The 15,773-nt window shown below is 29.2% G+C and overlaps 1 protein-coding gene across 1 annotated transcript in view; it reads right to left on the bottom strand.

The window, feature by feature from the left end:
* Positions 1-7,943: 7,943 nt before the first annotated feature.
* The window catches only part of LOC107452236 (tRNA methyltransferase 61), a 10,934-nt gene continuing 3,104 nt past the window's right edge, over positions 7,944-15,773 (bottom strand). The window contains exons 2-4 of the mRNA XM_016068581.3: positions 14,671-14,937; positions 13,099-13,253; positions 7,944-8,238 (exon numbers count right to left, since the gene is read on the bottom strand). Coding sequence (XP_015924067.1) covers positions 8,032-8,238; positions 13,099-13,253; positions 14,671-14,937 — 629 coding nt within the window. The 3' untranslated portion in view covers positions 7,944-8,031. The remainder of the gene's footprint in view (positions 8,239-13,098; positions 13,254-14,670; positions 14,938-15,773) is intronic.

Here is a 15,773-nt window from a genome sequence, read left to right as displayed (position 1 = left end):
ATTGCATGTAATAACTTAAAATAATTATTACAACTTACAAATTTAATACTACGTTTTTTGACATAAAATGTTCAAAAACACTATTTTCCGCTAGTAATTTATTGTCGGACCCTAAAACCAGTAAAAGCTTTAAACTTCATTGAAAATGTGAGAAATAGCATAATCTAAACACTTCTGAAGTTATGAAATAACTAAGAATTTCTAGATAAACACAAAAAAATGTATTAGCATAGAAGTGTTTCCATTATTTTGTCCACCCCCTGTATATTCAGAAAGAGTACGTTTTTGTATGATTTTGACCTAATTAATAACTATAACAAGCTGGTAAAATCTTAAAAAATACATCTTAGCATAAAAGAAATCCGAAGAAAAATTATGTTGTTTTTTCGCTATTTTTATTATTAAGCTGAATATATTAGAAAATAATCCCAGATATGTTGCTAGATGGCAACATAATTCGGGGCAGATAAATAATTCAGTGTTATTTTATCATGTGATCAGAACAACATTTTAACTAAAGCTTCTACAAATACCATAGATATCAGTTTTTTTTATGAGTTTTCTATCGCATACACAAAGCAAAATCGTTCTATCGTTACAGTTTGTTCGTTAGCTGAATACCTAATAACTCAAGTAAATCTTTTATAGAGACAAAGAAATGCGATTTTATTGCCAGATCGTTAGAACTTGCACTCACTTAATTACCTAAAAGGGAGTGAATGTGATTGGTTCATTACTTTGAGATGGTTCGAAAATGTGAGAAATAAAGGAGAGTTATAAAAGAGTTTTTTTTGTTTTTGAAAAGCTATAACAAGTTTTAATTAAACGTTTCGTGATAGCTCGAAACATAAATTAAACGTAACTAATCCTCAATAACATAAAAATTTAATTTTCCCACGCATTATTTTACTTTATGAACAGAACAGTTTCCCCCCTCGTTTTTATTTTCACAAAACAAACTTTAGTCAAAATTTTAAATTTTCTGGCGTTGATTCGTCGTATTTTATTTCATAACCGTCATTGAACAGCAATTCTCAATACTCAATTTTTTTTTGTTTTGCGACTACTAACGTTCAACTCTGTAGCCTTGTAATTCTGAACCCAATTCAGAAGACAAGAGAACTCCTGGATCAAGAATTGGGAGAAGTCTTCGTGGAGGACTTTTTGATGGAACTAACTTGCATTAGCGTTACATAGAGAGGAAAACCACGAAAACCTCCGACATTCAGCCTGACGGTGAGGGGAATTAGCCACATGATCCGTTTACCACTGAGAGTATTTTACGTCACTACTGTATTCGGTACGAGCTGGAACGGAATTCGTGTCAATCATTCATTGCTGGGATTCGAACCCGGTAAACTGCATTGGAAGGCGAACGCTCATCTCCTCAGTGATGTTAAAGTTGAATGCAAAATATATGGAAGGAAAAATTTCCAAAACATTAGGATTACAATCTTTAAAGAAAAACGCCACTGGAATTTCTTAAATATAGACAAAATATAAATATATAAAATTTAAAAACCCAGAAGAAATTCTTACAAATATCTTGGTAAAAGTTAAATGCAAAATGAGCAGAAAGAAAAAAAGATCAAGATATCTTAAAGGCCTGGTTTCTTAGGACAGGACGCCGTCAGCTGGAAATCAGCGCTAACCTCTGATTGGTCCATTTGTGAGTTTGATAGTATACGTCATCGAACGCTTATCTTGAACTACAATTGCCGTCCAACCAAAGATTGTATAAGTGTAAAGATGGGAAACTCGCGAAAGTCGTAACAAAATTTCATCCAACAGCACATTGAAATCAGCCAAGATTTTGATTTTGACATAAAACATATCTTCTTCATTAAACATAGCACTCTTCATTTAGCTCGGCTATAATGTGTTTTTTTTCTTGGACAAAGTCATTATTTGTTCTCTAAAACACTGGTCGACAATAACAAAATCAATTAAAATTCAAAATATATATTTGTTTACGTTATTAACGCATGCGCAATGAGAGATAATGTCTGCGTTGGACCGACTGCTCACGCTGAGCTAACAAAAAAGTATTTTTTTGGCGTCAGCTCTACGTCAACTTTCCGGACGCCCAGATAAGGCGCTTGTCCTAAGAAACGTGCAATACATAAAATTTCCCAGCAGTAGAACTTTTCAAAATGCTGTAATTTAATAAAAAGAAAAGAGGGAGAGAGAGAAAGAAGTATATGTACAAGATAAATTGTAATATACACTTTAAAAAGGAGATTCTCAAAGATGAATTAAAATAGCTCCAAAACAAACATGGTTGAAATTTGACAACTCCGTGTATTTATTATTGAGTATAGAGACAAGCAAAATTGAAACTGGGTGCATAGCCAAATCTTTCAACAAAAAACAAGCACTTTTTAAGAACTCAAAAAATATTTATAAGCTCTATATACATTTACAAAATTCAAAATAATTTTCAAAGACTTTGTAAAATGATCGAAAGATTTTTCGGTTCGATATCAGAAGGTAGAAAATGAACCCTGAAATTAAGAATATTTTGCAAAATGCAGCAGAGTTGCACATGAGAGTGCAATAATCTCACCGTACCCAGCTCAGTATATGCACATGCGGACTCGCAAGTATTTCATCAAACATATAAAACCATTGGCGTTTTTATACGCTATGAAACAACGGTACGCTGAAATAGATGGTGGTTGAATAAATTGTGAATAACATTGAATAAAATAATGTAAAAACCACGCGTTTGCATAATACGTAGCGAAAATCGAAATAGTTGAAGAAAAAAAATCTCATTTTCGAGAAGGAAAAATTAAGCACTTTTTAAAAAAGCACCTTTAAGGGCTTTTAAAAACGAAAATAAGCACTTTAAAGCACTTTTTAAAAAGGCTACGCACCATGTGAAACAAATTATAATCATTTTTTAGGAAAATGCGCAGTCTCAAAAATGATGTGGAGGGAGAAATGCGGAAGAGAGATGTTTGTTGGCTACCCGCTGGATTCGAAGCAAGGACCTCTGCATTTGTAGTTCAGAATGCATCATCATCAAACGCAAAAATCATCAGCGTTATACAAAGGCCACTGCAATGATACACTAATTTCCAATTCCAACAAAGGGGGGTAATTTGGAAAATATAGTGCCAAAAGCTTAGTCTGGAAATTGGTAATCTAAATTTCCTGTTTTGTTTATTCCGCTTTTTTAAAACCTTTAAGAGAATAGAATTATGTCACGATGGGTCATTGTGACAGCCACTAAATAAAGCTTCCTAATTCTGCCTGGACTGAGGTAAACAACTATGATACTTAAAAGCATCCTACTATGAACTCAGAAGTCCTTGGTTCGAATTCTGCCAGCAGCCAACGAACAACTCTCTCACAGATTTCTTTCTCCCCATCATTTTGCTCAAAAAGGTGAATATGCTGCTTCAATTTTGCCTGTCACTATACTCAATGATGAATACAAAGAATTTTCAAAATCAAATATTATTTGTTTCAAAGCTATTTTGACACATTTTTGCTCGATTTTAAAAATCCATTTTTTTTGCGTGTATATTTTAAATAAAAGGTTTTCACTATTTGCTAACTTAATAACTTGTTTAATTTCCATTAGATTTGATTGATATATCTTGCCTGCTCGAAAATACTGACCCAATTCCTTAGTCAAAAGAGAAGTCCCCACTCCCTAAATCTTATCATGTGATTTAAAACCATTTTGCATCCATCTATATAACAAAATTCATTATTTTTTTAAAATTTGGTTGAAATATTTTTTTTATCAAGTTAAATGAACAAAATTATAAATTTTAAATAATTCACAAACCAGAACAGTTTTAAAAGTATTTCTTACTTGGTTGATTGGTTCTAATGCCACTTGCCACACGGGCAAGCCTGCTTGGTGAAACCGAGCAAATTTAAGGCTAGGTGTGCGATTCTTGTGTTTCAGTAGCGCCATCTATGGCCAAGAATTCGACTTCGCCACATCATACGTCGCACCTGTTTATAAGGCGGACCCATTCATCCACAGATCGTAATTTTGACCTGAATCAGAGAAAGATCGATCTCTAATCCAGTACTCCCAGAGGTTTTGATTTGTTATGGGAACATGGAGGACTTAGCGACTCGACAAATTTAACGTGCATCTGTAACTTTACTACACGGGGAGTCTTCGGCAGGCGGGGATCGAACCCACGAACATCGGCCCAGCGCCCTACCGATCAGGCTATCCCGGCCTGTGTGATAGTATTTGGGCATAATTCATTTGTCAAATGAATGAACGATGGTTATAGGCCCCCTTAAAAAAACAGCAATCTCTAAAACCGTAATGTAAAAGAAAAATTCCATTAATCACCACTGATTTAAATCAAGCTTATTTGAAAACTAATTAACAAATACAAAAATTCATTTAGCATATTTTACCAGTTAAACAGAAAGAATTCCCCAATTATTATTATTATTTTTTTAAATTTATAAAACTTTTGCAACTGTGTAATTTAATTTCATTCCCTTCCAAAACAACAACAATAAAAAGTCCATTCTGAAAGTTGTGGATAAAAGTTTTTAGCATACATTCTAACCATAAAAAATCTAATTTTAGGAAGGATTCAGATAAAAAAAAAAGCCACATTTGGTTTCCCGGTATATGGCAAACAATTTGAAAAACTTATTTATATATATTTTATTATAAAAAATAATTTATAACAAAATATTCCTACAGGGTGCAAAGCCAAATTATTCAACAAAAAATAAGCACTTTTCAAGCACTCAAATAATATTTTTAAGCACTTAAAAAAACACAATTAGGTAACACATTAGGTATTGGAAAGTTTTTGACAATTGATGGTTTTATATGATTTCAACCGTCATGTCAAAATAAAGATTTTCGGCATTGCTTTCAACAATTGTCAAAATTTTTTAATCATGTTAATCGAATGGCGTTTTTATACTCTACGGACTGACGATACGCCGAAATAGATTGGGGTTGAATTAATTGTGAAAATGTTGAATAGAACAAAGTCTTTCTGAAAAATTCGTAGCGAAAATCAACATAGTAAAAGTAAAATCTCATTTTAGAAAAGGAAAATTAAGCACTTTTTAAAAACACCCAATGAAAAAAGCACCTTTAAGACTTTTAAGAAACGAAAATAAGCACCTTTAAGCACTTTTTAAAAAGACTAGGCACCCTGTTCCTAACCTTCTTCCTCAAGAATTATGAGGTAGAACAAGTTTGTTGAATATCATTTATATTAAATAAATAATCCCAAGGAACTAAAGAGGTAAGTTATTACTTGATTAAAAACTTCATTCACTACAAAAATATTACCCTGATTAGTCCCTCACGATCACAGTGATTTTTCTCGTTCTGTTTTTTCCTGTTTAATTTTATTCAATCTCTGCTACTGAGATTTTTCTAGCTTCGCTTCTCACCTTTACTATACATTTTTCACTGGCAACGTTATGCTTTATATTTCAAATAACTTTTGTTTCTTCTCATTTACATCTGGCACATCTTGAAAATGGGAGCTTATTTTTGAGTGTTTGAAACAGACTGACTATTATTTCCAATCTGCATATTTTTGTAGCAAATGAAGTTTTTTAATCAAGTAATATCACACTCATGGTTTTTTCACCAGAAAGGCACACTTTCCCACAGTGATTGTCAGACTAATAAAAGTGTTTCCAAAAAGAATTATAAGTCACATCTTGACAGTTAAGGATGAAAATGTTAAAACAAAATATTTTTAACGCAAAGATCCCCATTTAATTAAGAAATTGTTAGTTTTAAACAATGATTTATTGTTCTTTCTTTCTTTTTATTCTTTTAAAATAGCTCAAATTAAACTGCTACAAGAACAGTTTTGATGGTTGGCAGAAAGGTTTTGCTCTGATTTTAACAAAATGATCACACTTTTTACCATAGCAGGGGTGATTGTGAGCCCAAGTCAAAATTCCGGAACATTTCTTGAGTTTAAAAAATTTAAAAAAAAAACAGTTTAAATTGAAAAAAATTTAAACAATGTTTTTTTTTCTTCCCTTTTCTCAATATACCGTAGTTTACTTAAAATATATTTAATATTACACATACCTCTGAGGACCAGGAGAAGTAATTAAAATTTACAAATATGTCTTTTTTTCTTGAGTTTATGAGTATAATAACTATTTACTGATAAAAAATGAATATTAATCATGAATATAAGCTTATAAAGTATCTCTCTGCCTCTCGCCTACAAACAAATAAAATAAACTGTGTTTTTAAGTTCCGCCTTTGAAAATTTTATTTCCGGAAACTTCTGTGATCATTGATTTTTTTAAACGTCTGGACTTTCGATCTCCAGTAACTTCTGGATCACTGTTAGCGATAAATCCGGAAATCCGGATTTTTTCCGTAGCGCAATCAGCCCTGCCATAGTATCTAAAACTTTGAGTTACGTTCGCTCAGTGCATGATATTGACAACTAGCAATTTAAAAAATTCTTCACTGATCATTATTAACCAATTATTGTTTCAGAAATTTTCGTTAGGAAGCAGACATAAAAATATTGAAGTCTCTACATACAAAAAGCATGATATGTAAAATAAATTGCTCAATAAATCCAGTTTTCTCCCCCTTTCTTATTGCTTTATGATGTTATTAGTAAGATGGAAAAAAAAATTCTTTATGACTTTTGATTAATGATTGATTGCATTATTGTGACTTCTTTACTGTATGATTCAATTATGCATTGCAACAACTTTTTACAACAGTTCAATGAAGCCAGATAACTTACAAGTAGATATTGCAATTATCCATGTAAGACATATCATACTTCAGGGAGATATTTCATTATTATGAATTGAATTATAAGTAACTAGCAATGGAAATTCTTACAACAGTTCAAGATTTTGTTGAATACTGCTATTTGCCAAAAATGATCAATGAAACTGGAATCGCAATGTTAAACTGCAACTCCAGTTTTCATCTATTCATTCCATCTCGCATTGTAATGCATCAATTTTCACTTTATTTTAACGAATTCCAAAAACTTAAGCTATTCAATTGTTGCGGTTAATCAAATTCAAGATGAAGCACCTTGCACTGTAACTCAAAAATTTTTATTCAGTATTCAAGTACTTTTAGTAGCAGCTAAGTTTTTTAAAATTTTATGGTAATTTTAGGAACTTTTTTCAAAAACTTTTAGGTAAATTTTAGGGGTAATATATAATTTTGCTAGGTTAAAAACAGATCACACNTTATTGTGACTTCTTTACTGTATGATTCAATTATGCATTGCAACAACTTTTTACAACAGTTCAATGAAGCCAGATAACTTACAAGTAGATATTGCAATTATCCATGTAAGACATATCATACTTCAGGGAGATATTTCATTATTATGAATTGAATTATAAGTAACTAGCAATGGAATTTCTTACAACAGTTCAAGATTTTGTTGAATACTGCTATTTGCCAAAAATGATCAATGAAACTGGAATCGCAATGTTAAACTGCAACTCCAGTTTTCATCTATTCATTCCATCTCGCATTGTAATGCATCAATTTTCACTTTATTTTAACGTATTCCAAAAACTTAAGCTATTCAATTGTTGCGGTTAATCAAATTCAAGATGAAGCACCTTGCACTGTAACTCAAAAATTTTTATTCAGTATTCAAGTACTTTTAAATATTAATATTAGATTTTTATGTGACCAGATTATTTGATCAGACCCACAATAATAAAATTCATATTATTAAAAAAAATATTAGAAAAAAAGCCATAAATTTAGTAATTGCAATTTCAAATTTAAAAAAAGTATAACACTGACAAATTTAAATGCATTCTTGTAATCTCTGATTAAATTTCAAAATCAGATTTCATTAGAGTTTTTACCATAGTAAAAACTTCTAAAATAATTAAAATTAAAAACAGATCTTAAGAAAAGATATAATACAATAAAACTTAAAAAAATAATTAAAAGGAGACCATTACTCAATAAAATATGTGTATTTACAACATGGCTTTTGGTTTATGTTACATTGTAACAAACAATAAATAGATTTTTATGAAGTTACATCAATCTAATTTAATATATGAAGCATAGGTAAGGTAACCAGTATGACCAGCAGTTTCAAGCGGTGGCACGGCTGACCAGTGAGTAACAGTTTCACAATCACTAGGTTCATCCTTATTAACATCAGATTTTTCTGATACTGGGTCCTCTTTGCGAATTTTCTGTTCTTGAGGATTGTCATCAGTTAATGAAGGATCCTTTTTTGAATGCTACAAAGGAATAAAAAGTACTATGAAAACATAATTTTGTCATAAGAACATGTTTTTATTAAACGCTTTTAATTAAACAGATTTTCATTTATAATAGTATATGACTGCTATATGAAATTGAGCATCAGTTGTAAGCATGAAAGAAAATAATATAAAAGTTTTTCATGAAAACTCTCAACGGCTAGAACTGCCATTTGCTCATCACATTTTTTTTCTTTTCCCAAACAAATAAAAAAAAAATTGACAGGTTATGTGGAATTTTACAACTTTTTTTATGTATTACTGAATAATTAGCAAATAAATGCCATTAATACACTTTGTGCTAATGCTGTTTCTGTTTTTATAAATTAAAAAGTGCAGGACCAAGATGTGTACCAGTTAGGAAAATTTTCGTGATCTTTATTCTAAAGTCAATGATTTTCAAGGATCTTTAAGCAAACTACTTAAGATGAAATTTCTCCAACGAATTTGATATAAAGGAATGGGAATTAGTTTTTAAAAATAAGTAATTAACATATCAACTAAAAAAGACTTTTTTTCTTCTTTAAGACAGTATACACTCTTAAGGCGTCATTTGCATACCTACATATTTGCAAAAATCGAATAGCTGTTGCCACCCACCATTTGCCTATCTACATATTGTCAAAATTTGAATAGCTATAGCCATCATTTGTGGCAACATGTAAAGAAACATATAACTTTAGAAGTTGTGATGGAAGATTGTTGTTAGCCCTTTTAAGCCACATCTATATACATAAACAGCCACCTTAAATCTTACACCTTTAAATTAACCAAAAAAACCAGTTACCCTAATGACTGCCATGCAACATGTCTACAATTTGGGACTCATCTTACAGGGTTCCCACTCTTTTAACAAAGCAAAAATTAAGGACGTTTAAGGACTCTTTAAAAAAAAAATTAAGCACTTTTTTTGGAAAGTTAAGGACCTTAAGACTATTTTTAAAAATAGTATTGATTGTTTATTATCGAATATATATGCACCACAAGTTACAGTGCCAATTATTTACCTGTCTTAAAAAAGAAAATCAATAAATAAAAAAAATAATACACAATTTTTTTAATGTAAGTACTGATCCAATTGTATTAATTAACAGGGCTCATCAAAGCTGGACCAGACAACTTTTGGCAAACCAGGATGGAGTTTTTTTAAAAATATTTTTCAGATTGTTAAGATGTTAAGGGTTAACGCCATCCATAAAACGAATATATATTTCATTTTTAATGATTTAATTGAATTGTCAATTAGGATTTACAATTTTTTTCGTATTTTTAAAAAATAGAGTAAATAAAGAAATTTGGGAAAAAATTATTACAAGTTTTTAATAAATGCTATTAATAAAATGTTTTATTTATATTAAATGGTATATATATTAAATGAATTAATACTAAGAATTAGAGTTATGNAAAAATACGATTTTAAATTATTCTTCATTAAATCTAATAAAATTTCCTTAAAAAACTTTGTCAAAAATAATTTTCCAAGTGAAACTTTGACGAATATCTAGCCAAGTGAATATTCGTCTAAAGGGGCAAATACCCAATCATGGCCAAATATGCTTTACATCCCTATTGTAAATTATTTAACACTTTTTAACACATATACCTAATTTATGTGAGTAACTACAGATGAAAAATATTCTTAAGTAATCCAGATATAAAATATACATACATTTTATAAATACTTTATAAGTACTATATGTATTTTATAAATATATATAAATATTTGATACCACTGTCCCATTGTGCACTGAAAAATATGAATTCAATTAAATATTTTTACCATTTCACTTAAAAAGAGGAAAATCTAATTGCAAAGAGCAGATGTGCCAACCTGGGAAAATGAAAAAAGAGGAGGCTTTCGTAAGGAAGAGAGAAATGATCATGCAACAGTTAAACATGCAAAATAAGACACAAAAGTTTTTAAAAAAATTGTAAATAACAACACTTTAGTCTTAAGGGAGACTTTATTTAGTACATAAAGAATAATTAAAGTTATTGAACATATAATTAAAATTATATACCAAAACTAAACTATCTAATTTTTAAAAAATATAATAAATAAAAGTTTAGGTAACTAAATATATACCCTTCTTTAAATGGAAAATTAGAAATTTCATTTTCAATAAAAAATATGTTAGATCGAGGATCAAAATTTCAAAATTAAAACGTGCAGAAGGCACAATTCAATCCTCTTTCAGAAGCAATAATTCCAGTAAATTCTTCTGAATAAGCTTGGTTGAAAGAAGATAAATATTTCGTATTAACTTATTTTGCTGCCATTATATATTTCCACACAAAAAACAAACTAAAACAAGACAGAAACAAGCATAAAAACAAACTCAGATTGGAAGTTGCTGATATTGACGTCACTTCACTGTACAAAGAAAACGATCCGGATCAAAAAATTTCAGCGCATACAGCGAACGTTCTTGCTTCCGAAAGAAGCCAATCACTAAGCAGTATTTACGAAGCAGTTGTAGATTCAGAAAGGAAAGGAGAAACAACTCTCCTGATTGGCCAAGACATATGAACAACGTTACAACTCAGGCCACGCCCAGTTCTGACGCATTGAGGCTGAAATTGATGTGAACTACATTCAGCATAATAATAAGTGAAAAACTGGAGATTTTCGAGAAAACCCCAGAGGAGAAAATAACTTGTAAAAAAACGGAGTCTCTGGCCAAAGGCCGGAGGGTTGGCACGTCTGCCTTAACCCTTTTCTTAATATGTTGCAATTCTTGTCCATCTGGTTTGGACTACATAATCAACAACCAAGATTGCACAGTTACAACATGAGGAAGAGTTGTGAATATTACGATGCATGTCCAAAAGATATTTCTATCAGAAATATAGATGGATCTCTTTTATAAAAAATATATCATACATTTAGGTAATTTTAGAATCAAGCAATTGATCATTTTCAAGCAAATGATTATTTTATAATGTTATCCTACACATTTGACTAAATAATTACCAAATCGCACATATTAGTCTCGTTTTTTGCCACAATATCACAGTTAATATTTATGTGATTTATGTTTTTCCAGATGAATAATAGTTTTTTTGACATCATAGTATGATAAAAACCAATACACTTTAATTGAACTATCCAGGTTACTGTAAAAAGAAAATTATAACTTATTTATAAGAGAATAACTAATTAATTATTAATTAGAGAATCAGTAATTACTATTATTAAATGCTAGTTAGAAATTCTTTTCTTTTTAATTTTTAAAAGCATAAATAAAAACACACTTTGAATTATTTCCGTTAGTAATGTTTGTTTGTTTGTAAGAAAATTTGTAATTATTTCAGCTTGGAAATCAATAATTCAGTAACAGAGAATTAGACAAATTTCTAAAATACATACCATAAATTTTCTTAAGTATGCATGTTAACTTACAAAAATCCCAATGAAAAAAAAAATTATAAATAAAGGCATCATTAAAACAAGCAATATAAACAAGCATTGCAATATAACAATTACATTTATTGCAAAATGCAAAAGCTCCTTAAAGCCATTTCAAAAGTAAACAAAATTCTTTTGAGTCTAAAGTTTGAATTGTCTGATTTTTTAAAAAAAATTTTATGATCTATCACACCAAATACAGCATGGGAGAAAGAGTTCCCTGATTCAAAGTTTTTGGAGCGAGCTAGGAATTTTTTCAATTTTTGTAATGTAATCAGTTTTTTAAGTGCCAACTTTTTTTAAAATTTTCGATGAGAAGTCATTATTCTTTAGTTAACAATAATTCTCTTATCGATATTTTAAATAATTCCTACAGCAACACAAACTACAGCAGAAAAATTGAGAGAATCTTAAAGAATAATAAAATTCTATTCAAGATTTTAACACTAAAAGACTATTCTCACTGTGATTTTTTCATATGGGAATGAGAACCAGATGGGTGGAAAACATTTACCTACAAAAAACTCACCAATCAGGTTCTTCTTAGCTAGATATCTGCATGTAAAAAATTGAAGGTAGCGATTAAATAGCCTTTTCAGACACTTTCATAATGGATGTTTAGCTTAAAATGCACTAATCAAATTATCAATTTGTAAATGCACATTTCAAACCAAAACTTATTCTGATGAAAAAAATTTAAAGATGAAATTTGAAAATATGTTTTGAATTCAACTTAAAATCGTTTGTTTATAACAAAAAGATAAGGATGGTATACCATGACTGTTCTCTTGATATTAAAATGCATTAAACTTTTTTGGCTGTTTTTAAATGGCGATTTCAGAACAATTTGGAGTGAGCTCCAAGAGCACCAAGTCATGAAACTCACACCAAGTAAATAGTCTTGATTAGAATGCCCAATGCATATACTGCTTCACTTCACATCATTCCAGTCCTCAACTATTACATTGCGACTAAGTAGAAAATAGAGAATTTGCGTTGTTGTTGGATCTCACAGGCACTTGTTTCAACTGTTGACATTTTCGCTTGATTTCGTGTATTGGTATCCCGTCTAGTTTCATACACGTGATCCTCTGTAAAGCTCTTAAAAAAGCAGTACAAAAAGTAAAAAAGCACTGAAATACAGAAAAATCGGAATTTTGGACCTAAAATCTTATTTTTGAAACAAGACTTAAAAATTGGAACAAATAAAACTTAATCGGAATTATTGGCAGCTATGAAATAGGATTGTGGGAGCAAATATATTTCAAATGTGTTTCTAAAAATTCTTAAAAGTATTTCTATAAATACTACTAAGTACAATATTAAGAATAATAAATAAAACTTTTTCTAATAATACTTAACTTATTATATAAAACATATTCAATTTAATACAGTAAATATTCTTAATTTTAATGATTTCACAAACTTACTTTAAAATTAAGAATAGTTTGGGTAATTTTTTTCACATCATAAGTTCTTTGCAAGCATTCAACAGTAACTATATCTTGAAAGCCACATTTATGAAGAGCATCACAAGTACGCTGGACTTGCTCAATGCATGGTGAAAAGGTACAAATTCTACCACCTAAAAAAAAATTTAAATTAACAAGACTAATTCAAACTGAATAAACATAAATATTCTACAGAAACAAAAATTATATGTATTAAGATATTTAAGAAGAAAAAAAGTACCCACACACTTAGTAAATTGTTTTTCACGATTATTTCCTTTTTTAAAAGTTTCGAGCAATACAATTTAAACATAGGTAGTGTAAAATTTGGTATATAACTAGTTTACAAAGAAAACTGCATATTAGAGATAAATAAAGGACAAAGAGCATTTGTCAAAAAGTCAGAATGAGCAAAACTGCAACTGCAACAATATACAACATTACACATTCTATTTAAGTTGGTCAAACTGTGTCGGTGAAGAAAGAAAAATTAACACCAACTTATTGGATCAGTGTTTACTTAGATTATACATAATTTTTAAGAAACAAACAAATATACATTAGAATTTGTTTAGCACAAAAATTTAATTTCATTGAAGTTTTCATTGACTTAAGTTTAGTTTAAATGCTAGGGTTTGAGAAGATTTGATAATCATATCAAAAATGTATTTCCTCATTGTAAAAATTTATACAAATAATCAAGTATTTGTAAATTTGGTTTTAAGAAAGAAATAGAATTTGTGAAGAGAGGTCTTGAGAAAAAGAATTTTTTTTTTCAAATGTTATGCTGTGCAACAAAAATTGAGAAAAAAGAACAATACCTAGTACAAAATAGATTCTTCGTCAATATTTATTGCCAATTCAATACATTCTATTTTCATCTTAGCCAATTTTATTGATAGATTCATTGAAAAATAACCATATGTGATGAATAATCATAATTAGGGTTGTTAAAAGTTTGCTTCAGAATGAAAGTAAAGTAAGAATATGATGCATTTTATTTGTTTATTTAAAAAAAATTCTTGTGTTCTTTCTGCCTATAAATGTTTATAAAAGATATGAATTTAAAAACTTGATATAAAACATAGCTTTTTTATATATCTTGGAATTGCTCAAAAATATACAATGACATACAACTTAATCATTATTCAATGATATGTATAAACATAAAAACAATTTTAGTATAGGTGAAAATTATAAATAAAATAACAAGCATGATTATTACCAAATCAATCCTTCATACTACTTACAAATAAAAGATTCCTTAATTCCGCATTCTTAAATTTATTTGTCTACATTTAATTAATACCAAATATAAAATTTCATTTGTCAATAATTCAACAATTAAAAAATCCTTAATAAAAGACTAATAAGCAACTGAATACTGGAAACAGACAAACAGATAAATAAAGAACACACTTGCCAAATGCTAATAAGTAGTAAGAAGAACAAGTTAATGAACATAACAAAAATATCTAAATCAAACTTATTTTAGAAATTTAATTAGTGCACACTGATAGAATTATAATTGAATAATAGTCTCCCATTTACCAGATGATTTGAATGAATCGATGATAAGGGAAATAACATCCCATGGATTTGGAAGATCCAAGAACACAGCATCTGCAATGTTCTTCAGTCCAAATCCACTAGAACACACATCTTTCATTTCAATTTTCACTATAGAACTGAAACCATGTGAATCAAACTCTTTTTGTGCAAGCTCAACTCTTTTTTCATGAAAATCAAATGTATAAACTGAACCATTTGGAGCAACTGCTCTTGCTAATGCATGGGTCAGAGACCCACTTCCAGTTCCTAAAATAAATAAAATAGAATAGTAGAAGATGCATCTTTAAACAAGACCTATAAATAAAACAGGTTAAATTAAACTGACATTTTTTTTTAAAATTTAATTTATATCTGAATTAATATTTATTTACAATACATATTCTAAAATTTTCAGTTCAAGCATAAAAAGAATTTAGACAAGTTAATGGGGTTTCAGATCAAAAATTTTACAAATATACATTAAAACAACAACAAAAAAAGTATCAATGCAGTCCAAATATTTCTCGAGCCAAAATCTTTGCATCAAATGACGAAACTAATATTTTCCATAAAATTATTTTTCTATGCTATTAATCTTTTAATACGGATGATTTATTAAATGTGTAGTTGCTATTTATTTATTTAACTCTGTCAATGATGAATAAGAAGCTAGCAGTTTGAGATTTATAAACCATAAATCTCAAAAGTCTAATACTTTTTTCTACATCATATGAAATAAAAATCTACAAATTTGCAGCTGAGAAAAGTTAGTTTTTCTATAAAATGATAAGCTCATGTTAAATATTTTAGATACTCTATAATTTTAAATTATAGGTATAGATGCATAGCTGAATTTGGACAAAGGGCCACAAAAATCAGAAAATATAATTATGATGGCCAATACAAGTATAAAAATATAATCTGAAAAAATGGAAGATGTGCTACAGTTTTATTTTACAGTAAATTAATAATTTCACATGGACATGCATAGGTAAGTTTTTCATTAGAGTGCAGAGATAATAAAAATTTATCTAAAAAAACATTGTTACAGAACAAATTATTACAACAGATTTAAAGGTATATTACCTATAGTGTAAAAAAAA

The sequence above is a fragment of the Parasteatoda tepidariorum genome, chromosome 5 (assembly GCF_043381705.1).
Source record: "Parasteatoda tepidariorum isolate YZ-2023 chromosome 5, CAS_Ptep_4.0, whole genome shotgun sequence".
In the NCBI taxonomy this organism is placed as follows: domain Eukaryota; kingdom Metazoa; phylum Arthropoda; class Arachnida; order Araneae; family Theridiidae; genus Parasteatoda; species Parasteatoda tepidariorum.
The sequence above is the reverse complement of the archived record's forward strand: the minus strand, read 5'-3'. Positions and strand labels throughout refer to the sequence as shown.